The 24,401-nt window shown below is 39.6% G+C and overlaps 1 protein-coding gene across 2 annotated transcripts in view; it reads left to right on the top strand.

The window, feature by feature from the left end:
- Positions 1-23,754, top strand: part of KIAA1549 (KIAA1549 ortholog) — a 140,433-nt gene extending 116,679 nt beyond the window's left edge. The window contains exons 13-20 of one of the 2 annotated variants that reach the window (XM_056516317.1): positions 4,176-4,381; positions 6,156-6,379; positions 7,506-7,650; positions 9,202-9,435; positions 11,047-11,099; positions 14,438-14,583; positions 16,428-16,582; positions 21,386-23,754. In XM_056516317.1, coding sequence (XP_056372292.1) covers positions 4,176-4,381; positions 6,156-6,379; positions 7,506-7,650; positions 9,202-9,435; positions 11,047-11,099; positions 14,438-14,583; positions 16,428-16,582; positions 21,386-21,640 — 1,418 coding nt within the window. In that variant the 3' untranslated portion in view covers positions 21,641-23,754. The remainder of the gene's footprint in view (positions 1-4,175; positions 4,382-6,155; positions 6,380-7,505; positions 7,651-9,201; positions 9,436-11,046; positions 11,100-14,437; positions 14,584-16,427; positions 16,583-21,385) is intronic. The other variant, XM_056516318.1, reaches the window with a different exon arrangement.
- The last annotated feature ends 647 nt before the right edge of the window (positions 23,755-24,401 follow it).

Below are 24,401 nucleotides of genomic sequence, written 5' to 3'. Positions count from 1 at the left end.
ATTCCAGCAAGCTTTTGAAACAAATGGCTTAGCAGGAATGACTCTTGCCTCCTTTTGTCCCACACACACCCCCAGCTAAACTCTTTCCTGCTAGGCTCCTCCTAATTGTGTCTTTCATGGTAGCAGAATTGCAGACAGTTACATGGGCAGGAGAGGTCACAGCAAGACTTCAGACCAAGGGGGTGTGTCTGTAACAGTAACTTTGGGAAAGTGATATGAAAAAAAGACACCAGACAGGTGAAAGTTCTACAAATGAATTGTAATTCAATCTTCAAAATGCCTGCATGATTGTACATTAGAACAATCAAAAGCCAGTGCTATTATGTTAAGAACGCATCTTGCTTCCAGTTGAAGTGCCACTATTTTTCTTGGAGGTACTCTAAAATATGTATGTTTATATATTTGAAAATATAGGAAAAGATCTCAGGAGGGTTTGAGCTCCTCCAACCTATCTGACTTGAATTCTGTTGCTCTGTTTTAGTGTTTTCCCCTTTCTTCTTACCTGGGAACTCCAAATTTGTCTCTTCATCTTCTGTCTGGGTTAAAACTTCATGTAACATTTAACATTTCTTTTTGGTGTAGAAATGTTACGTGTTGCTGCATCTGAATTACCTGGTAAAGGCAGTGAAGAGGCTGTAAAATGCACTATTTTCTCAGCATTTGGTGCCTCTAGTTTGCAAATCATAGGGATTATTTTTAGCACTCGGAATTGGAGGCACTGTCTGCAGAGAGCTCTCAGCTAAATGGGAGATTCAGTTCCCTTTTTGTGCAGCTGAGATTTGGCAGTTTGATCCAAGTTCATGCATTTCATTCAAAAGTAAATGCAATCATCTTACTGCTGTGGTTTTTTCCAGTTGCCATTCTAGCTAAATTATTTGTCATAATTACTGTGTTGTCTCTTCTTTTTCCTTTATGTTGTCAGGAGCAAACAGAGTGGGTAAGTAACCAGAGCTGTTAGTTGAGTACAAATATGAATAGGGGTGTTGGGGTAGCTGCAATTATGTCTTAAAAATAAGGATGGAAGAGTTTGTCTTCTGAGTCTAAGAAAATAAAATTGCTTTTGAGCTGTTGAAGCATGAAAAGTCTCAGTAACACAAATTATAGTAATCCAGCACATTTTTCTCATTTTTTTCCTCCCAATTCTTTCATATTATTGAGGAAAACATCACTGTGAAAGAAGCAAAACTAAGGCAGCTATTGGTCCTGAAACCAGCTTTGTATAGACAAGTTGTAGATGATACTAGAATTAATGTCTTTACTGAAAGCCCCAAAAAACCATGAGCTACCTGCAAAGAAACACGAATATTTTGTTGTGAACTAGTGTTTTCTCTGCCAGGATTGAGACATGGCAAACATAGGGCAGGAGAAAGCTGATCAAAGCTGTCTTTGATAATGTATAGAACATCTAGTGATAAAATAAGGACTGTGTCCTGTGATAGCACTGACCATATTATAGTAGCCAACCTTCTGTCCATCCTTCTGTACTATGCTGCATTCCATTGGCAGGTGCAATGAGTCAGCAGCTGCATCCTAGGAATGTCAGCTACTGGGATACAAATAAACTGTGTGAAATGTATCTCTCATTGCATATTCTGGCATGGTTAAGATACCAGTGGATGAGCTGAAGAATTCCATTGACTCTGTCTGATTTTGAATGAGGCCTTATGCATGTTGGTTGCTGTGTCTCTCGAGGGTGCAGGAAGCAATAGCCTTTCTCTGTCTCCAGCTGTACTGGTTTTCACATGAAATCATAGCTTCCTGACATTTCAGTTCAATTAATGGTTTCCACTCAGGGAGCAGTGATGAAGATCGATCCTGGCATGTGACCTCTATGGAATGGTTGTTAAAACATGATCTGACCAGTATTGTGGTACCTTTCCATTATTTTTTAGCCTCAGCTGAATTATTCTGAAGTCAAAATTTCATTCATGTAGTGCCATCCGATGGCTTTATGAGGAAGATTTTCTAAATGTGAATAGCAATAGTGTCATGTAAGAACTTTGAAATGAGAAAATATGCTTATTCTCTCTGTCAAAACTTCTACAGGATCTCGTTCATGTGTTGAGTTAGAAATTGTTTCTCTTTTTGTTGTATGGATACAGTGCTATGCTCTTCCCGACTTTATCTAATTTTCTGTACTTCCACCTTGGTTTATATTTATAGACACATTGAGTGTAGGCACACAGAGAGGATTTAAAGGTCAGATGCAGCTTATGAGGGGTTTTTGTGTGTATCTTTTCTGCAAAAAGGAGTAACATATGGTGTTACTGTAGGGCCTTATGAAAATTTGTCAGTGGGACTTCTGTTTTACAAAATGAGTTTAAGAGCCCTTTCAGCTTAGAGGCCCCTCCCAAGCACTTGTTTATGTATGTACAAGGGAAAGTTATGGATGAAATTATAAAGATTCAGAGTGAATGCTCAGTGTAATTGAAAATATTAGACTAACCAAGAAATACGAAAATATCCTTAAAATTTTATGTTGGAGGTCAGTGGGCTTGGGAACGGATTGATAGAGTGAAAAGGTGAGGAAAAAATGACTAATGTATGGGCCATACAGATGCAGAAGTTCAGATGTTTGTTGACTACACTGTTGCTCTGGGGGGTTCACACTAATTCCTTAATCTATCTCGTGCCCCTCTCTGTGAGAGGCAATGCTTGCACACTTCTGAGAGATGCATGAAGATCTGTGAAGATGCCAGATGATACAAGTAGCTACAGAAGAGAGATGAATATGTTTCATTTAGGCTCCATGTCTTTCAAAACATGTGGGGCACAGAGGTCTTGAATGGAGCTATTTACCTTCTTTTTAAGAACACTTGTACAGAGAAACCACATTTGTAAATGATGCCTTTTATAAACATGTTTGTTTGATAATGCTTTGATTAAGTTTCAGAAATATGAATAGGGATTTTGCTTAACTTTTGGCCAGACTGATTTCCAGCCCAGAAGTACTATGCTGTGAATATAATAAAACTTACTATTCCCTTCTTATCCTGCTCCCACGTTGTACTGGAAGAGGGAAGCAAAGGAGCAAGTCACCTACTGTGACCTTCTATGGAAGATAGGATTCACTCCTCTTCTGAACCCTATCCTGTGTTACCAGCATATGTTGCAACAGAATTGACTATTTTATTTCCCTTCCTGTTCCTTGTAGTTGGATCATGTTGATAAACAATTTATCAGAATCAAATTAGAAGTCTGTGGAAAGATGTGGAACTGTGTCCCTCAATACTGTTGTGTTCCTTCATAAGGAGAGTCACAAGTCTTGATCTCTCATTGCTTGTATTTCATGGTCAAAAGCAGTTTGAGAATGTGTGGCTTTATCAGGTGGATAAGACAAAACATTATTTTGAAAGTTTTCAATATCTTTTGCAAGCCTTATCTGCATAGCAATTTCTGATTTTGGTCTAACAGAAAAAAAGATTACTAAGTCTGTGCTTGACTGCAAATCACTGGGGTGATCCTGTAGATTTCAAGACTTTTGAGGGAGATGACCCATTTCTATTGAAGTAATTAACTGTTGGCAGGACCTGGGGTGCATTTCCGTGCATACTGGTTTTCATGTCTTTTGCTGATTGTATTTGAGTTGCTTCAAACTCAAATATTATGTGAACTCAATATTGTGAGAACTATTTATTATGTCACAGAGAAAACGTCTGCTTTAAAAGTGTTAATCAGTTAAATGACTGTAAAAGTCTTTGTGTTTTGTGTGGATTTCTAAAGGGTTTTTTGTTTGTTCCTGTATCACTCCTATCACTTTAGAAATGCATTTTGCAGGGAGACATCTTTCATTGCTCTTTGAACTCCTATTTGAGCAATTTGCATCTCCTTAAGTACTGATAAGAGGAATCATTAGCAGAATGTACTTAAACAGCTTTTTATGGAGTAAAGTAGATTGAGATTTGGGGGTTTGCAAGTGCCAAGAGCTTGATTTACAGAAATAAAGAATGACAGCTCACCTTCTGGAAATATAATGGGGAAATGTTTATAATTTGCAAACCACAGGGTAAACTTACTGTACACTAAATGTGAGTCAGCTGGAAAGCCTGTAGGGCAAATTAGGCACAGATGGAAAACAGGGTATAGTTTTGTACCACAGCATCTGTAGAGCTTAACATTTGACTGTGATAACCCTGGCAGCATTGCTTCACTCTGTATTGATTCTGATGATTTAGGACCTCCTCAGACCAGCAGTGGAAACGAGCAGCACTCCTCAGCCTCTATCTTTGAACATGTGGACAGGATGTCCCGTTCCTCAGATGCCAGCAGACGGGTCCCAAGCAAGATCCAGCTGATTGCCATGCAGCCCATGGCAGCACCTCCAGTTCAGAACTCAGTGCTCTCTGATCGAGTAGCGGAGACCAACAAAATTAATAAAGAGGTATTTTGGAAAGTGCTTTGAATGTTTTTGGAGGATTTTGGATGCCTAGCCAAGGGGGAAGTGGAAAGTATCCAGTTTCTTGTTATTGATTATTCCTTGTAAATTCCTGGGGAGTTAAATGTTGGCAAGTTACAGGAATAATCCTGTTTCCATCCAGAGAAGTTGCCTGCCATGTTTTAAAGAGATGCCTAAACCAAGATTTAAACATAGAGAGGATTTGATGGTCACGATACCTTTGTGTTAGCATCCTTTTGCTAGTCAGCAGGACATGACTTAGAGTTGTGCTAATTAATGTATGAGAATTAGAACATATGGCCCATCTTGGTTTTCATTGTACACCATTCTTTTACTTTTCAGAACTTAGGATGTTGGTTATAACAAGTTATCTCAAAACATTCTGGGGTGTGAATTTGCTGCCCAGTTCATTGTTTTCAACTTCTAATGTGTTTACCTTACGGTAAACATATAAAATTCCTTGCTTTCTCTGAGGCTCATGCTACTGTAAGCAGCATATGAGCATGCCTGGGGCATGGGAAGAGGTGATGCACTGTAAAACCACATCATACACTGCCTGGCAGTAGCACATATATGCATGCTGGTTTGGTACTGGGTGTAAGATGACATTTTTTCATAATTCAGAGTGGAAGATTACTCAAACCTGTAACTGAACCTAGTTAAGAATCTATGTTTCTCGGTACCTTACTGAAGAGAGGCAAATATCTATATCTGTATCTATATCTGTATCTGTATCTGTATCTATTATATCTATATCTAATCTATATTGGATACAGAGGCAAGTGGAGCCAGAAAACAGCAATCTGTCTGTATGGGCATAAGACATATGATTCTAACTGTAAACATAAAGAGCAAGTCTGACTTGTGTCCTATATGTGTTTTGATTTTTTTGGACTTTCATGAGAGAATACAAAAAAATCAGTTTTCATTTGGTTCTTAATTTGCTGATGCAGATGTGTTCCATAACTAGTCCAGCACAGGCAGAGCAGTCGTTGCTACCTAATCTGGTGCTCAAGTGTTTACCAGTGATCGGAATCATTTCAGTGGGTTTTGGGCCAGGATTTACAAAGTGTGGTGTTGCAACAGCTTTACCCAGGCAGATGTCTTCCATGAAATTTGAAAAAAGGTAGGACAGAGGCATGAAAAATCAGCCTCTAAGATGATGTAGAGTTGATAGTGCCATGTTCATCTGGGGATCTGTGCCCTTGTGTTGCTGCTGTGTTCCTGCATAGCGTATGGCAGCCTCTCATGCACAGCAGAGGCGCTGAGTTATGAGCTCTTGAAGTTCTTGCTTCTTGTGTAATGAAGGTCATTAAAGGGAAAAAGTGGCAAATTTTAACACTGTTGATCGAATATCTATCTGTTTGCCTAGCATAGTTGACTACAGACTAGTTAGTCTTATTTTTTCAGAGGAGTGTTACGTCTGGCAGACAGCAGGAGGTTTTTGTGTTCCTCCTGCCTTTTGTTAACAAACTGCCACTTCCCTCTAATTGCACCTGCTGTGCTGGCAATCGTGTTGTGTATAATAGTACATCTACCTGGGGAGACAATGGGGAGACTGTGAAGTATTCAGGAAGGAAAGTGTGTTCATAAATTGTGTGGCTTATTTTAGTCCTTCAGAGATTAGGGGGAGGGAGGCAGGGGCAGGCAGAGAGGTGGGGAGGAGAGGTTTACAGAAGAGCAACAAAATCCAGTTTGCAGAATATGCAACTGAAAAAATATTCCTCTCTTTTTTTTCTTTTTCTTCTCCTTCCTTAAGATACAAACAGCCCTGAGGCATAAATCCGAGATCGAGCATCACCGCAATAAGATTCGCCTCCGCGCCAAGCGTAAAGGGCACTATGAGTTTCCAGTGGTGGATGACGTGGTGGTGGTTGACTCCAAAGAACAGCACAGAATATATCGCAAGGCACAGATGCAGATTGACAAGATCTTGGACCCTGGAGGCAGTGTGCCAACTGTTTTCATAGAGCCCAGGAAGAGGTAGGGATTTCAAAGATGCAATAAACAATTTTCTTTTACAGTCAGTGCCCAAACTACATCAAAATTGTGCTTTTTAACCGTCAGAGCTTAAAATCATTTTGATCACTTAGTTGAATTTGAGTTATCTAGATGAAAAGGAATGGATTGTTCTAAACACTTATTTATTTCAGTATATGTCACTATGTTTTGATTTCAAATTATTTTTTGCAAGTTCTCAGCAGTGAATTCTTGATAAATAAGGCCAAATGTATGAAAACAGTCATAATTTAGTATTTGTCCTGCCATTTGTTTGACTAATTCTTGTGTGGTGTAGAGGGATCAAAATTTCAATATCAGCAGGAAAAAAAACCTTCAAGTAATATAGATGCATGTAACATAACCAGCAAGTTATTTTTAAAAAGCAGGAGAGGGGGAGGGGAATATGTAAAATAAGGAAAACTTTGAACAACCTAAAAGGAATGAAGATTCTGAATGTTAAAGACAAATCTCAAATCAATCAGATTACCCAGAGGGAATACATAAAAGGTTATAAGGCACATCTGTCAGCTTCACAGATCTGCCTTCCTGGCCTTGTATTTGCAGAGAAGGTTTTCCCTGGGTTCTGTTTCAGGCTTATGAATGCAGGCACTGTTCCTGCAGCACTGGTGCCCAGTGGGTGCTTCTGCACTGATAGAAAGTAGCTTTTCTCCAGTGATGTGGGTTCTCCGCTGGTTTGCCTGGTGGGGTTAAACCCTCTGTAGCAAGCACAAAGCCTTGTTGGCAGTATGGTCTGTTGTGTGGCTGCAGATGTGTCACACATTGGGCTAGGGAGCTGGAACACAGGCTACTTGGACAGATGAATGTAGGAGGGAGGTGACTAGAGAGAATTTAAGGCAAGAATGAGATGCTTTGGACAGTTGCCAATGAGAATGTTATTAAGAGAAACTTGAGGAAAGAGATTTGAGCTACCTAGTGGGACTGGCATGGAAAACTGGGAAATGCAAGAGGGGCTGAGGCAAGGATGACTTGGAGGAAATGGGCAGAGGAGTTCAACCTTGAGTGGGATGAGAAGAAAAATTTCAAAAATAAATGTGATTACCTTTGTCTCTCTCTCTCTCTCGCTGCTTTTTGTTTTTTTCCTGTTAAGTTCTCGTGCGAAGCGTTCTCCCAAGCAGCGCCGTCGTCATCAGATAAATGGGAGTCCGATTGATGCTGAAAAGGACAGGTTAATCACAACTGACAGTGATGGGACATACAAAAGGCCTCCAGGAGTCAATAATTCTGCATATATTGTATGTATGTCTGTTGGATGGCAGGAATGTTCTGATAGTGATGACAGTTGTGACATTGGCAGGTTTTTGGCCTTCTGTTTATGGTCCGTATGATATGGTTAGTTTCAGTCATGTAGTTAGCATCCAGATCAAAATGAAATAAGGATTTCATTGACAATCTCTCGTTATTAAGCAGAAAAAATCTGCCAAGTATTCCTTGATCTTACAGAGGCCGAGAACCAAAGCCTTGTTTTCATTAATGCCACTGTGTTATGCACATGAAAGTGTGCTTGACGTGTTTCACAATATCTTGAACGTAGTTCTACTCTAGTCCAATTTGCTGGATGTTATATATTCATATGTTACAGAAAATTTCATCCTTTGCTCTTACAGAGCGGAAGACTCAGGTCTTTTTATGAGAAATTTTCTCATCTTTCAAATATGAGAATTAATTATTAATGATAGAGAAATGTGGTTTTGTACTACAGTAACTTGAAACAATTCTTGTGCAATGTCTTGAAAATAAATTTTGTTTCACATCTGAAAAAAGAAAGATGCTGGAGAATACTTCTGTTCAATCATATCCGTGTCACAAACAGTATTTAGGCATCTTTAACCACTTCTAAGAAGATTTCATGAAACCAAATGCTAATATTGGAAGCCCCTGGACAGTTCTTCTCTTTAAAGATGGTTTAATAATTTTAAGAATTTCACTGTTGGCCACATATGCAGTCAGGCAACTCTGATGTCAATTTCTGCAGTTTCCCTTTGCCTTCAAACATGAGTGTGAAGATTTTAATGTCATGCTGCAGTAGAATGAATTATCATCTGAAGCTGTTTAATTAAGACATGGCACACAGCAGGCTCAGCCCCTTTGGCATCTGCAGTGAGACTGCTCAGAATGCTAAGTTCCTAATAAAGTACAGGCTTGTGCCTCTTGACAACTGATTTTGCAGTTCGCATGCAGTGGTAAGAATGAGTTCTGATAATAAGCCTGCTGCTGTAAAGCTCGTTTAATTTCCTCTCACTGATGAACAATAAGCCCATGTGGTAAGATCCCAGGTAGTAATTATGATGCATGCCTAAGGTATTGCTGCAATGAAGCACTTACATGAATCCCATTCAGGTGATGCTCCCAAGTTCAAGTTCCATGCAGGCAATCACTTAGTTCCTTAACAGCTTCCTTTCTGTGTTTTTCTAGGAGGTGATAATTGTTTAATGTTACTGCTGATGTGGTCAGTTATAAGCTAAAGACTGAATTAATTTCTTAGAACTGCAAAAGCTGCAAAGTCGTCAGAGATGTAGGCAGATGTTTTTTTTCTGGGTGGAGAAATGCTCTCTGCATGACATTTTGTTTCTGTTATAGCTGAGTAACTCCTGCACAAAGCTCTGCTGCCTTACCTGAGATCAGAGTCCTTCAGATCACACTGAATGAAGTATTTGAGCTGCTGGTGTTATGTATGTGCATGCAGAAGCAGGGAGGATAAGGGCAGGTGCTGGTTCTGGCAAAGACAGTGTTGCTGATTAGGTATTCTCTGTGACTGCCCTTCACCTTCTTTGCGTTTCCTGCAGTCCGATCCAGACTTGCCTGCCGAAGCGCAGACGTCATCCTCCGCGGATGCGGGCAAGTTCCCCGGCCTGCCCGCGCACCCGGTGTCGCAGTACGTGCCCCCGCAGCCGTCCATCGAGGAGGCTCGGCAGACCATGCACTCGCTGCTGGACGATGCCTTCGCGCTGGTGGCTCCCAGCAGCCAGGCTGCCAGCTCCACAGCCGTGCCGCCGCCCGGGGTCCCTGCAGGGCAGCCGGTAAGCTGCTGCGGGGCAGGGCTGGGAGCGCGGGCACGCAGCGCGGTGGGCAGGGAACGGCAAGTTAGCGCCCGTGGGGCCACAGCCACTGTGGTTGTGCCCTTGCTGTCAGGGCTTACCACAAATGCAGAACGTTCCTGGAACAAGGAGCATTCAGAAAAGACCATCACAAGGTGGTGGACTTGCTTTCTGTTTGGTTTCTTTTCTCTTTTCCCATCTCAACCACAAGCGAAGGTAGGAGTTTTCCTTTAGGATTGTCTTGGCTTGAAAGACAGGTGTCTGCTAAGAAAGGCAGGAGCCTCTCTTGAAATGGAAAATGTAAACTCCCTCTCTCCAAATTATTATAATTTTGAAGTTAAGGAACTTTTAGGCAAAAATACCAAAATAGGAATAACAATTCTTTACTAGGAAAATTAAAATAAAATTACAGTAGTACAAAAAAACAAAACACTGACAGAGTCGGAATACAACCTGACACCCTGTCAGTCAGGGTGTTGATAGCAGTCTGATTAAATGGACTTTAAACCATTAAACCACAATTAAATGGTGGCTGCAGTCTTCCTGGAGTGACAGATGTAGTTCTGTTGAAGCAGTGGTCCTGGAGAAGGGTGCAGTTTTCCTCTGAAGGTCCAGTGATGATGTAGAAGGGTCCTGGTTTTCCTCTGGAATCATGTGGGAAAAGGCTGCTCTGATGCTCCAAACCTCAGATTTTCTAGGTGGGAATTCTTGGCTCCTCCCCCTAGCTGGAGCATCTCCCAGTGGGGTGATGTAATTTTGTCAGCCATGCAGTGGGACTCAATGGCCCTTTAACAGAAGATGCCTTCCTGGGCAAAGGATGGGTCATGGAAAAGATAAAGAGCCCTGCCTCACCTGGTTTTAACAGATGATGATAGAATACATACTTCTGGTTACATCCTACATTGCCACCCAAGACAAGGATAATTTCAGTTCTTCTCAGTTAGGATCTTTCACAAGTCAGTTTTGCTGTGTCTGAGAGTAAAACTTTTTTTTTTTTTTTTTTTTTTTTTTTTTTTTTTTTTTTTTTAATATGTGTGGTAGCTCCTATTTTGACAATGAAAGAAAGGATGTATTTGGCATAGATCATATTTTTCAATAGGATATACAAAAGCTTTCATGAAAGGAAAAGTTTTAGGGAAGCAGTGTTTCTGTGTATGATTTTTTCACTTTTGGTGGAGCACTGGAACACCTGGATAATCTTGTAGCTCATCCCAAGTTCTGATGAGTCTGAACCCTGTAGTCTCTCTGCTGCAGTCTGATGCTGTTTGAGGTCAAAAGTGATTTCCAAATGCAAAGCTTGAGTTTTTGCTAAGTAGACATTGGAGGAGGTTCTTGATCTTCTGCAAGTGAGAAAAATATTCCTGAAAGTTTTTAAATTAAGACTCTGACCACACAGAAGAGACTGTACCTGCTGTAACAGTGATTCCCAGATCTTCTTGTGCTCCTTTGTAAACCTAAACTTCTTATGGTTTCATCAAATCCTACATACAGTTTAGTGATGTTTGCCATTCATCACTTAAAAAGCTGACTGTGGACTTCCCAAGATATGCATTTTGATGTTAATTTGGTGGGTTTTTTTCATTCTTCTGACAGAGATACATGGAATTTGGAATGACTCCACCAACAGCACCAGGTCTTCTACCAAGGTACCTTTTTACTGATAAAATTATAATTTATTGTTTTCCTTGCAATTACTCTAGATTTATTACTGGCACTGGTATATTATTATGCAAATTACTGTATAAATGAAAAATAACAGGAGTCCAGATCCAGTCTGTTATTTATTTATGAAGCATAAATGACATATGCATGCTGCATGGAATCCAAGCCTCTGTTTAAAAGAAATGTGTTTCTAGCCCCTCAGCTATAGAGATATCCTTCCAATATTCAGTAAACCACTGAGTCTGAGCTTTTGGAGAGCCTGAAACAGTTACTCAGATGCATGTAATTCTCCCTATACTCTTGCTTTCATCTTGTTTTTGTATCCTCAGGGCAACACTCACTCACAACAGCTTTCATATGACTAACAGATTCATTCTATTTTTAGCTGAGTTGAGAATAAATGACAGAGCGCAGTGACCCTCACAGAGAAAGTCTGCCTTGCAGCCCTATTATTATAAAACCTGGGGAAGAACAAATTTTCCATCTTCTCCTGCCCTTGCTGTGGGAGAATTGTGTAAAGGGGAGAAAACAGTTGTCCAGGTGATTGTTAATTTCACTTTTGGTTCCTGTGTTTTAACCACATGTGAATTTGGACACTTGAGTCATGGTACCCACTGGGATGAGACTTGTCATCCCTCTCCAAGCTGCTACAGCCAGGCTACTAATATAGTGGCCTTGTGCTACTCTCTCATTACCACCTTAGAGTTCACCATATGAGATGAAATCCCACAGCTTTTCATGTTATTCACCAGACTTCATCTTGAAGTCTTCGCTGCCTTGGAGACTTGATGGTAAAATGGCTGTGAAGAACTTTCCTTTATTTATTGTCCTGCAATCTGATTTTGAGAGGACCAGGTAGAAAAGGAGGAGTTTCTAAGCATCTTGCTTAGTTCTTGGCTGCAGGTGACAGTTTGTATGAATGGAGCATACATGAAATGGCCCACAGTATGGCTTGTGGTGTACTTTTTATAATTTAGGTTAACTTGAAGATTATGAGCTTTGAGTCTGCCAGTGTAAAGCATAACCAAGTGTTTGTTATTGAGGAGATTTTGTCTGTGTTGGTCTGTTACATACTCAGGGAAAATGTGATAAATTAATCATGAAAGTGCTGTAGTCTGTGTTAATACAACTGACCAAGACAGTGTCTTCACAATGTATTTTTTGTTCAGAAGTTTATCATTCTTTGGCATAGGCAGTCTGAATTTATGTAAATTGCAAAAGTTCAAATTCTGGCTTTGCCAGTGTCAACAGATTGAGTTAACAATCTGCAAAGCCATTGATTTGAACAAAAATAATTCCTCTAAGCTTAGTCAATAGAAAACTGACCAAGGAGTTGTCACGGTTGTGTGGGAGTTATTCTCAAAATCCAAAGATTATGATAAACAAATTGATAGAAGCAGTGCACCAGTTAGAGTAAGGAAAAATAACCTGAGGTCAGTGTGATTAGGTGGCATGTATCAATGTCATAGTCCATTGAGTTAAACATCCAATGCATGGAATAATAGTTGGGTGGGCATACTGTTCTCTTCTCTGTAATAACACCATCAGCATCTTTAATGGGGTGGAACCAACCTGGGGGAAAAATTAAATGTAAGAGACCTAGGTCACATAACATCTAGGCAGTCATAAAGGCACAATGGACAGCTTTTGCCAGAAAATGGATATTGAATCATGCAACAGAGATAGGTATACTGAGCTATAGTGGATTAGTAGTGTAAAAATTGCTTTTTTGGAGTGGTATCTCCTGACTTGAATGACTAGAGATAATTTTGGGGTTTTCTTGATGTGCAAAAATTGAAAGCTGAGTTTCAGTCTGGAAATAGGAAGGATCAGTAGAAAGTCTGTATGATACAGATGCAGAGCTGTATTCTGGTTTTATACTTTTAGCTGATCTTTGACTTTAAAGAGAAGCTATAGCTATCTATTATAAAGAAGACTGAGAAGGTGAAGCCTTATTAAATGTGAACCTTTCAAGTGCAAACACATCAGCAATAAAGAGTTTATTTCCTGCCCTCTGAAAAATTGGCACAGAAAAAATACATTTGCAGTAATGTTGAGAAAATATTTTCTTTTGACAGCATCAAAAAATTTAGTAATTTATCAGCTTCAAAATTCCAGCTCAACACTGCAGGCATAAAGGGCCAGATCACATCCTTTACTGATTACAGTGATTAACATAACAGAAGTGATGTTGTTAAACATTACCTACCCATTGAAGCATTTATTTTAACTAGCTTATGTGGCTGGAAATGGTTTCCTCTGGATTTTCTGAGTGGACAGGTGGGGGTTGTATATGAGGGAACTGGGGAAATTCTAGCACTTCTACAATGGGATTGTTACAGCTTTAATCCCTTAAACCTCCTCCATTTGTAACACTTCATGCCAAATAGCTGGTATTTTATTTACAATTACTTGTTTGTGCTTTATTAGGCAATTTATTATGTCAACTTTCTTTGCTATCTGGCTGTCATATGAAGGTGGGTAGTTTTCCAAATAAAGCACAAATCAAGAATGGTCTGAATTAGATGCAGTCACAGGATTTTGCAGTAAAACAAAGGGGTGTAAAAAAGGTCTTGAGGAATAGGATAGTGTAGCCTAGGAGGGCTAAGATGCCCATGTGGTAAAAGGCATGGAAAACTCATCCATAGCCCTCACTTTGTGTAGTTCCATGTGCCTGAGTTTGGCTGCTTGTTTCAGTTTGCTTCATTTACATTCACACAATTAGTGAAGTTAGATGGATTACAGTTTCTGTTGTTAACTCTTTAGCAAATACATAACAGTGACTACCAGCACCAGCCTGATTGATAGGAAACAATAATTTCAGTATGCATTGCTTTTCTTCATATGTGCTAATGACAGCTTTGTTTCCTGAATCTTAAAGAACACGGTTTTGAAAACTTCCTGAAATACTGTCAGAATACTTCATAAAGTAGTAATTGTTCACAAAATACACGTCATGCAGTTTGTTTTGGTTTAGATCTGCCAAGAAACTCTTTGAGTAGAGTCAGCTTTGTTGCTGAGGTAAGCAGCTACAAGTCTTACTTTTCTATTTTTTTTCATTGAAGATACTTTTTTTTCCCCCAGGGGAAAACAAGATCTCAAGATCTGTCAACTTTTTTCTCTGCATTGAGGAGACTGCAACATGTGAAAAACACTTGTGTAAAATTTAGTTAAAACATACTTTTCAGATGTAAATATTTTCCTCAACATTGAAGGTTACAATTACATTAAAAGGCATGATGAACTGCTGCACGAGGCACAGCTACATCATTGTTTCTAATTAGGGATTTCACTTATTTTAATCTTGATTCCTTTTCCACAGGCAGAACTTTGGGCCAGGTTTTCTTCAGCCTGCAGAGTTAATGCACGGAGAGCAGCCGCCCCCTGAGGTTCAGTATTCCTCCAGAGGGATGTACTCAGAGGAAATGCCCCCAGTGGCACGGCCACGGCCGGTGGGAAGCACTGCAGGTACGCTTGCTTCAGCTGAACATGCAGTGAAATAACTGATCCTGTTCTTACGCCAAGGGGTCACCACTGAGATGTCATTCTCCTTCAGCTGCTACATGTGACATGTGGTACTTGTTCTCAACGCCCAGAAAAAAGAAAAAGATCACAAAGTGATGTTAACTTTACTTTTCATAGGACCTTGCAGAAAAAGGAAGTGCTTTGCCCCTTTTTTAGTATCTTACAAGCACTGGTTATCACAAAGCATATTTTCACAAAACCCCATTCTCTAAGAATGGAAAATTACTTGATTTAGAGATTACTATGTATGCTAACTTTCCATTTCTAACTCCTTCTTCTGTGCTAAATGAACTAATTGATGCATCCCATATCAGCATGTTAAATAGCAAAATTTTTTAATGCTTCTCTACATCTGTGTTTCTTATTTCTCTTTGTAGAATTGTATGCATTAAAGCAGTATCTCTTTTAGAGATCTCTTTTTAGTTCTAGATTGAATTATCTATTTCTGCTGTCCCATATGGTTGAGGTAATTTTGATAGCAGTCACCAATGCTATCATGAATAAGATGGTAATATCACATGGCAGCTAAGCAGCAAACACTTTTAAGAATAAAATATTGTATTGCTATGCAAATGTTACACTTAATTTTCTCCCAGGTAAATATTGTCTTCCTTGAAAAAGACTGGAAATATGATCATATACTTATGTCAGGAGCCCAGTTTTGATAGTTGCTCTCATCTTCCTGTAAATATTAAGTGAATGAGAATAGTAGGAATGGAGTAACTATTACAGCTTAATGATGGTTATTTTATTCTCTGATTCACACTATTGTCTAAATGTTCTTATGTATTCTGCTTTAAAGTTTGGAGGTACTTCATATATTTAGTTTCTGTCCCTCAGCATAATTATGTGCAAATATAGAACTTCTCAAATGTTGGGGAGTTTTTAGAGAAAATAGGAAAGTGATCTAACTGTCCATCACGTAAATCACGCTGTTGTTTTTGTCTTTTCCTCCCCTTTTGTACATACACACAGTTTTATGTATCTCTAGGTTAAATATGTTTCATTTCCAATGAATAATAAAGTGTTGTTAGTAATTTTAAGAATAAAAATATAAATGACATTTCCGTATGGGAGAAAATTAAGGAAGAAGGAAAGCTGGCATGTTGTTATGTATCTCTTGCAATTAATGGTGGCAGCTATCCTTGCATAAGTTTGAAAGCAGTGGGAGGGAGGGAAGGAGGAGGAGGAAGGAGGAGGTTGGGTTTTGTGCTGGAAGGAGATACAGTGTGTTCTGACCTCCTGGTTAGTTAATGACAGCATCGTTTAATATTTAACCACAAAGCAAAGCTGAGAGAAGCACACTCTTACACAGCCATTTATTTTGTTCTTCAGAGCCCTGGAACAGGAGGCAGTCTGCAGAGTTAGGGTCTTGCCCTAGTTAGTGTAATGCTCCAGTGTCACTGGAGCAAACATCTTCTCTTTGCTGCTGAGTAATTGACAGGAGAGCATTGCCAGAGCTTACAGTAAGCACTGTTTAGAAAGGGCTGGCATGTTTTTGGAATGAAGAGTAGCCCATGTCAGGGATGCATGTATCTCAACCTCTTCTTTCAGTGCAGTACCATGAAATGCATCACACTCACATGAACTGCACAAAATGCACATAACTTTTCTATCTTTATTCCACTCTGACAGCTTTCTTCCTACTGATTTTTATTAATTGCACAGAAACAGAGCTCCATTTTCTTCTTGTCTCCTGCTTCCAACAAAGTTTTATGTTATCATGTGTCTGCCCTGCGAACTTGACTGTGTATAAAGATGAAAAAAAAACAATATTTGCTTTTAAGGTTCTCAGATACAGCACCTCACTCAGGTGGGAATTGCTAGCAGGATCGGAGGTCAACCAGTGGAGATCCCCTCAGGCAGAGCAGGGCATGGCCAGCCGGGGGGGCCAGGGTGGCCCCAGTATCGTGGAGAGGATGAATGTGCTAGGCGAGATGCAGTGAGTACTCTTACACATTTGCATAGTTTCCAAAGTAGTGATATGTTTGGGTGGTTTTTTCTTGCATTACTGTTTGGAACTTTTTCCCCCTGGAATACTTTTAGTTGCTTCTCTGACATTCTTTGCTTTGCTCTTCAAACCCTTGTTAGCTCTTCTGACTTCTGCTTGCTGTTCTTTCACCTTTGCTTCTCTAAATATTTTCTCTCATTTTACCCTAACTTTTTTTTTTTCTCACTTGAGGCCTTCACCCATTAATTGCAGTTCATCCAGTTCTGCTTCTGAGCTACAGCAGAGGTGGATACTGCTTTCCATTCCTTCTTTGAAATATGCCTCTATATTTTGAGATCATTGTCATTAGAAAGCATTGAATTAAATTGTCCCAGGCTACCATCCTATTTTGTATGCATAAAGTTCTTTTATCTTCAGTGCTAACAGCGGGAGTCAGGGCAGGGGAAAAAGGTACATACTTGCACATAACATTAGAGGTGTTTGTAAACAAGTTACTTTCCTGGCCTAAGTCAGCAGCATGTGGTAAATGAATACCTACTCATTTACCTGTGTTGCCCAGGCAGCCATGGTGATTTCATATTCTTGGCAGCAGTGCTTCTAGAGGCTGACATTTCTGATTCAACCAGATGTGTGAGGCTGAAGATGGTATATGGTCTTGCCAGGAGAGAGACACTTGCCTGTTACCAGTCCCTCTTTGGTGTACTTGCATCCTGGAGCAGACTGACCTGTGACAGGTTTATTGCAGTACTCTGGGGAGTGACAGCTTTATGCTTCTTCTTTTGATTCTTAGTTTAAACTGTATTTTTCTGATTTTGTCCTTGGGGGAAGAAGACAGGATCTCCTCCTTTTGCAGATTTAGGAGAGTGTGTGTTCACACTACTTGACATGACTTTGCAGTATTGCATGATCATGGCATAACTTTGCAGAAAGGAAATGCAACAGGATGGCCTTATTTTTAGATTTTGGTGAAATTGATCTGCCTCCACTCCAAATAAACTCAAGAGAAGCAGCATAAATTTTTTCAGAACTGGGTGCACTATTTGATACTATTCAAAAACTTCAACTGTCAAAGCCAAAAGATCTGTTTTCCCTAATTTAATGTGCTTTCTGTGCTTGAAACTGTGGCATTTGGTTGCAAGATCATAATTTCAGTTTACATCAAAAAGAGCACTTGCATGAGTGATCTTAGTACCTCGAGTTTCATTTTCAGAGATATCTCTGGGTTACCCTTTACTGACCTTTCTTTACATTTGTATTTCTTTTCTGAAAATGGCTTTTCTAGATCTGTGGGTGTGTTCCTGTTCAGGTCATTTAAATCTGTTTTCAGGTCATTAAAAGCTGTTTTTCTTTCAGTACATCTAAGTTTAAACATTTCCTTGGCTTTGACAGAACTTTTTGCTCACTAGTTGCTGCAGTTCGTATGTTACTGCAATGTGATTTTTTTCAATTTGTTATTAAAACAACAGGCAAAAGGAGGAGATCACGAACTAAAACTGATTTGAATGTGGTTTCATCTGATTGTAGGAAAGCTCACGTATTGCCTGAACTCTTTTTACTGTGAGCAATTAGTTGGGGTTTTTTTTAAGAATTCTTCTCATAAAAAAAAAAAAAAAAAAAACAAAAACCACAACCAAAAAGCCTTGTACTTGTAGCTTTCTGTAGTTAAATAATTGCCTTCACAGTTTGGATTTTTTTCACTAGGGCAGAGCTCTAAGTTTGTCTTTCCTCGTTTTGGCAATGAGGCTTTACTTAATGACGGTCATGTTCCTTATGGTGCACTATTCAACTGATCCTATGCAAACCTTGTCTTACTGTTCCCTCATTCTGAACAAGTTTCTAAAATTAAACTCTGCATTTAGGAAGATTGAAATGTAGACCATTCTTCTTGCAGACAAACTGGAGAGGGATCTGCATTTGTCTTCCTGCAATAGCACTTTTCCTCACAGGATCCTCACTCCTCTATTCATGAAGTCAATACCTGATTTTCTGCTGGAATATGACCTCTCACTTATACCTCCTGGCCCAAAGCCAGTGTGCAGGGTACCATCAATTCACCTTAATTCTCCATTCAGAAGGCCCAGGGCAACCAGAAGAATGACAACATTTCGTTAGCTGACACGAAATAAAATCCTGAGCAAGTGCTCATCAGATCAGCAGAACAAATGAAGCCTGGCTTCTTACAGATAGCTTCAGTGTCTTGCATATTTCCACCCCCTCCAGCATCTGGCATCTCCTCCTACTCATCTACAGTCCCTTGTAGCTTTCCACTCTTCTCCCAAGCCTTCTTCCAGGTTTCCAGTGTTTCCCCAAAGATACTCCTATCCTTTCACTCTATTTTTCTACTCAGCTGCCCACTCTAGTGTCTCTAAAAAATCTCACCCAACTTAGTCTCTCAAATTCCCAGGTTAGACCCTGTGAGATACATGCTGGCTAAGAGATCCAGCAGAGCACAGTCTAACTTGACAGAAGCAGAAGCCCCTTAGAAGTGGATTCAATGATGGCAAATAAGGTTATAACAAATCAGGTAATGTCTAATCAGATACCTGGTTTTGTGAATTTTATGTATCTGTTCATGCACACACATATACACATATATGTCTGGGTATATATTTATATATCTAGTCAAGTTCAAATTGGCCACAGTTCAATATTACAAACAAATTTACACTTTCATCTAATAAATCTTCATTCCTTAAGAAGGAAGATTCAGTAAAGTTATATTTGTCAATTGTTTCATACTGCTGTTAATTATCCAGAAGTTTCTAGATAAAAATATATAGATATTATATAGAACTATATATTTTTGCATATATAATGTTACATAATATATCTTTGTATGTTTCTATTAGTAAAATTTTTTTTAAAAGCAGCAAAAATTATTTCAGCTTTTTTGCTCCTGTTATCTTGCTGTCGGTTAGTAGAGGTTAGGTTTGTAAACCAAAGTGGTGTTGAAATTTTACAGACCTGTTTAATTTTGGTGCTATATATGAAATCACAGAAACACAGCCTTTTCTTTTTCTGAGATATTTAAGGAAACAGTGAATAACTTAGTGTAAAAACCAGACACTGTGGTCATCTGACTCCCTAACTTCCCTTAACAAACCATTCTTATGGTGGTAATTTAGTGCAGCGTGAGTTAGGAGCTAAATCACATAGTGCATTTTAATGTGAAAGTAACCTGAATATAATTTAGGTTGCTGTTAAGACTCATGTATCAAGGAGTGTTTCCTTTTAATATTTTTTTGTCATCTCTTCTCTATAAACCCACAGAGTACTTGTCAGGTTTGCCAACTCTAGACTGCACATATGAATTAGTTTCAGGTTTCACTGCCAAATGAATAATTCTGAACAATCAAGAGACCCATTCTTTCCTTTCTGATACTGAAATCACCTCTCTTTTATAAGAAATAAGACAGGATGTTACTTGGAAACCCTTTACCTATCATTCCTCTATTAAAGCCTCTTTTCCTCTTCATCTGTCTCCCAAAATTAACTGTGTAAAGGAGGAGTGCTGTATGTGAGCTGCACAGGAGGCTCAGAATCTATTACTAATTCTACTTTATACAAAACAGCTTAAGTTGTATTCATTTGTATTATGAGAGATTTTAAGGAACCTGCTCCCATGCATTTTTGTGTTCACTGCTGCTGATGCTCTAGGTCCCCATATCCCTCCCAGGCTCTGCTTTGTAATGTCTTCATTCCTCTCCCCCTAGCTCCCAAATCCTCTTCTAGCTGACCTTGCTGTCCTTTCTTCCCCCATCAGGCTGCTCTCTCTGCTACTCCTTAAGGCTTGTCCCCAGAGAAAGGTAGTGCTCCCTGACTTGTGATGGCTGTGGTCTGGATCTGCTGCTCCCCCTGAAAGGGGATCACATTGCTTTGTTCCCACTTGTGTGTTCGAGTCCTCTGTGTCCAGTGTTTGCTTCAGGCTGTCTCTCAGCCTTCAGCAATATGAGGCAAGAGGAAACACTTGCTTCAGGGTTCAGCTGGAATCTAGATTTGCAAAGTATGCCTTGTTTGTGTCCATGCTGGGAGTTGGTGCAGTCACCTGATGTACTGTAAATCCATGCTTTGTTTTAGTGTAAGCAGATTGTCTGCAGAAAGACAAGTCATAAACTCAGACTTATGTTCTCTCTCTTGTTTTGTTAGAAAATGTATGTTACTGAACAAAGGCAGAATTAACCACTTTCTGCCCTGAAACAATGATTGTACCTAAGTTGGGAGAGTATTTCTCATATATTGGGTATGGAACAATCTGATCTTTCAAATCCAAGCAGTTTTCTTCTGCTGCTTCTTCTGTTTACAGTGTTTTCCTGGGCACTGGTCAGTCACAGGGGTCCTCAAAAGTTTACAGTCTGAACAGGCAAAGCAGGCAGAAAAAGGGAAGGTGGAAATTGTAGTATCTCTGCTTATAAATAGTATGGAGAAATGACAGCCAGGAAAAAAGTGATTTGCCTGCTGTCTTTTAGGAAGCTGATGGAAGTGGATGGTAAGATAAGACAATTCTGTTGATTTCCAGTCTTGTGGGATTTCTTCCCAGCTCCTTCCATTTCAGTTCCTAAACACACTGTAGATTGGAAAGGGGGTCTCTGAACTTGAGGCACTCCAACAATTTTGTGTACACTTGTTTTGTGCTCCATAAGAGACATCACTCATTCATGTAACAGAAGAACTGTTGCAGCAGATAGAAGCATCTCCATGTTGCTTTCCTCCCTGTTTGCCTTTCTGCTTTCTTGTCTTTCCTGGGATAATCATGTTTGTTCAGAAAGTACAGTAATGGTTTTTCCCTTTCTCCAGACGCATATGCATGGACACCAAGAATATTCCTCCTCACCAGTATTCCAGATGCCGAGGACTTCAGCCAGGCAGCCCTCAGCACCTCCTGCTCAGCTTCCACACAACAGCCTTCAGGGCCAGGGCCTTTGCTACACCACCAGTTCCACTGAGGACCTCCAGCCAGGTCACTCATCAGCCTCTCTTATCAAAGCAATTAGAGAAGAACTTCTGCGACTTTCTCAGAAACAGACAACAGCGCAGAACTTCCATAGTTGATTTAGCATTCCACTGCAAATCTGCCAGGTATCTGCTTCCTATGGAAGCAAAGACTTAAAGGAAATCAGCAATGTTGTTCTCACAAAGGAAGGAACTTCCACAACTCTGTGACAGCACTCTGGAAACATCAAAAGGCAGCAAAATGAGAACAGTAAGGAGAGATGGGAGACAAATAGGGAAAATCATCAATGTCATCACAAGTAATATTAATTAATCTGCTAATATTACGGTGCTCATCTTCTCTCCTTACCCTCATTTGGGCTAACACATAAATAAAACATTAGGTCAAGGACTCAGTACTTCAGCAACAACAACAACAAAAAAGACAGGAACAATCTCCAAGAATGATAGACTCCTTTTTCTAAGGAAGTAGGTGAAGTTTTGAATGAACTGAGATGACATTTTGCAAGAGATTTCAAGTATTCTCATCTCTCCAGCACTTATGGGGAACTGTTTTGTGTTGCTGTTCTGAAGGATTACAAACTGTATCAATTCAAGGGTCTTGAAGGTCTGATCTCACACAAGAATCACTTTGATTGTCAGGAACAATGGGACTACTTAGAATAAAAGTCTTTGAGTTACTTGTATCAAACTAGAACAATAATTGTTACAGCTATGTGGTTCCAAATGGAGCTACCCTCTGCACTCTTCCTTGTTTTTCTTCTGGTGCTGAAGCTTCAAGTGTTCCTTCATCTTCAATGTTTGCAAAGTGAAACATTGGCCTTGTATAATTAAGAAAGTATTTGTAGACTCATTCAGGCTGGAAAAACAAAGCAAAGCATCCAAACAGAAAGGGCTTGGTATCTAATTTGTTTAAAAATTATTGAAAACTGTAAGGGGAATACTCAGCCACAGTTGAATTTGGGGAAATGTGTGTGTATATCTTTAAAAAAACATATTTGCATACTAAATGTTCTTGCAAGGCCAGTGATAAACTATTGCCGCTCTGTAGTTTGCTTTGTGGACAGAAACCAATCCAGCCTGACTGGTACAGGGTCACCAGCATTATGTTATAAATTGATGTCCTCAATCATTGCTTATGTTTGGATCTGAATAATTTTAGTGGAAGTCAGTGACAGTTTAGAGCATTAACATAGGCTTAGATTTGCAGTTTTGAGACAGTTTCTATATTTATATTTGTTTCCGCTGTCCCTTTGGACAAAGGGTAAGCATTATCCCCATGGTAAGAATGGTACGTGCCATGGAACTGTTTGTCGCTGGTTTTTTCAGAGTTTTAATTTAAAATTAGCTACGAATTTACTAATATTGGCCATTGCATAACTGTAACTGACATAATACATACGGACATTTTGCTTAAGTCATGATTGGTTGAAGTGTTTTCATTTTCAGGTCAGAGTGAACTAAAGCTACTAAACTGGCACAGGGATGGAGGGCAGGCTCAGTGCTGGGGAGGAGGCTTGGGAGCCCTGCTTTAGGGCAATGAAGAATTTGAAGAATTTGGTGCTACAGTGTAGATGTTTCAAACACCAGCAGGTGGTAGTGCTCAAGGGTCTAAGGAGAAGAGATCTTCCAGCGAGAGCATTGGGCAGCTGGGCAGGGGCTGTGTTTGCCTCATTTACTAGGGTAGAAATGGCAGTGCTGAGGTACAGGTGTGTAACTCCGGTATGGTATGGTGGTCTTTGGCTACCACGTCTGCTCCTGGCTCCAGTGCACGGTTCAGTAATGGCAGCAGGACTAACTCAGACTGAAGTGAAAACACTTGGGAGGATGTGGTGGAAGAAGTCACCTTATTCATGAAGTGTGTACATCATAGTCATAGCCAAAGCCAAAACCTCAGTTGCTCGCTGATGTGGAAAAAAAGGTGGTATGTTTCCCTCTTTACTAGGAAGCTCAGTTATTTTTCTGTTTACCTATGATCATCAAAATGCTGTATGAAACTGTTTGGAGGGACTTAGTGTATTGAAGCAGCATAAATTAATTTTCAGTTCCCTGGCCTATGTGTAAAGCCCTTATGGGCACTGGTTGAGGTTTGAAAGGAATCAGAACACCAGCACAGTTGTTACAGCAGTACCAACAGTTCATTATGATTTGAATTTTTTTAAGTTTTTTGTGTGATAATTCTAGGGTAAAAATAAACATTTGTTTTCTGCCAACTTTGTAAACATGAATGTTGCCAATACTTCTGCAAAATGCCATGTTTTGAAGAATGGAGAGTGTGTCAGGCAGTGTTCATTTGGTCATTTTGACAGCACTGAAGACTGACTGTTGCTAAGTGTTTCCATTAAAACCTTCTCTTTCAGATCCCACGTCCTTTTCTAGTTTAATTCTGTAGTAAGCTCAGAGACTGATGCTTACAATATTGACATGTTACTGTAACTTCATTTCAAGAAAATGTGGTCTTCTAGGAAGTAAATTATTTTTGTCTGGTTCCAGCTATTTAAGAACATTATGTTCTCTGTGAAATAAGAGCTTTGAAATTTGCAGGTGCTTAATCCACTTCTCATTCATTTTTCTTGCTAGTGATGGTGATACTATTGTGAAATTTCATCTTTTCGTATTTGGATGTGTATCATTTCTCTTTCAGTCCCTAATCTTATGAAGAACACAGGACAAATACGTACTTGTAAATAGAAAAGGTTTTCTGATGAAGAAAACCCTCTTTAAAACTTTCAATGGGATAGTTAAATAGTCAGAAAGCTGTGTTTGAAAGTTATGTTCTCAGATTGGCTGGAGACTTGATCCAGTATCCAAAAAATTGTTATGGCCTAGTCTGTATCTTCATACAGGAAGAAAAGTAACA

This window comes from Oenanthe melanoleuca, chromosome 1A (genome assembly GCF_029582105.1).
Source record: "Oenanthe melanoleuca isolate GR-GAL-2019-014 chromosome 1A, OMel1.0, whole genome shotgun sequence".
Taxonomy (NCBI): Eukaryota; Metazoa; Chordata; class Aves; order Passeriformes; family Muscicapidae; genus Oenanthe; species Oenanthe melanoleuca.
Note: the sequence above shows the minus strand (reverse complement) of the source record. Positions and strands in the feature narration are given on the sequence as shown.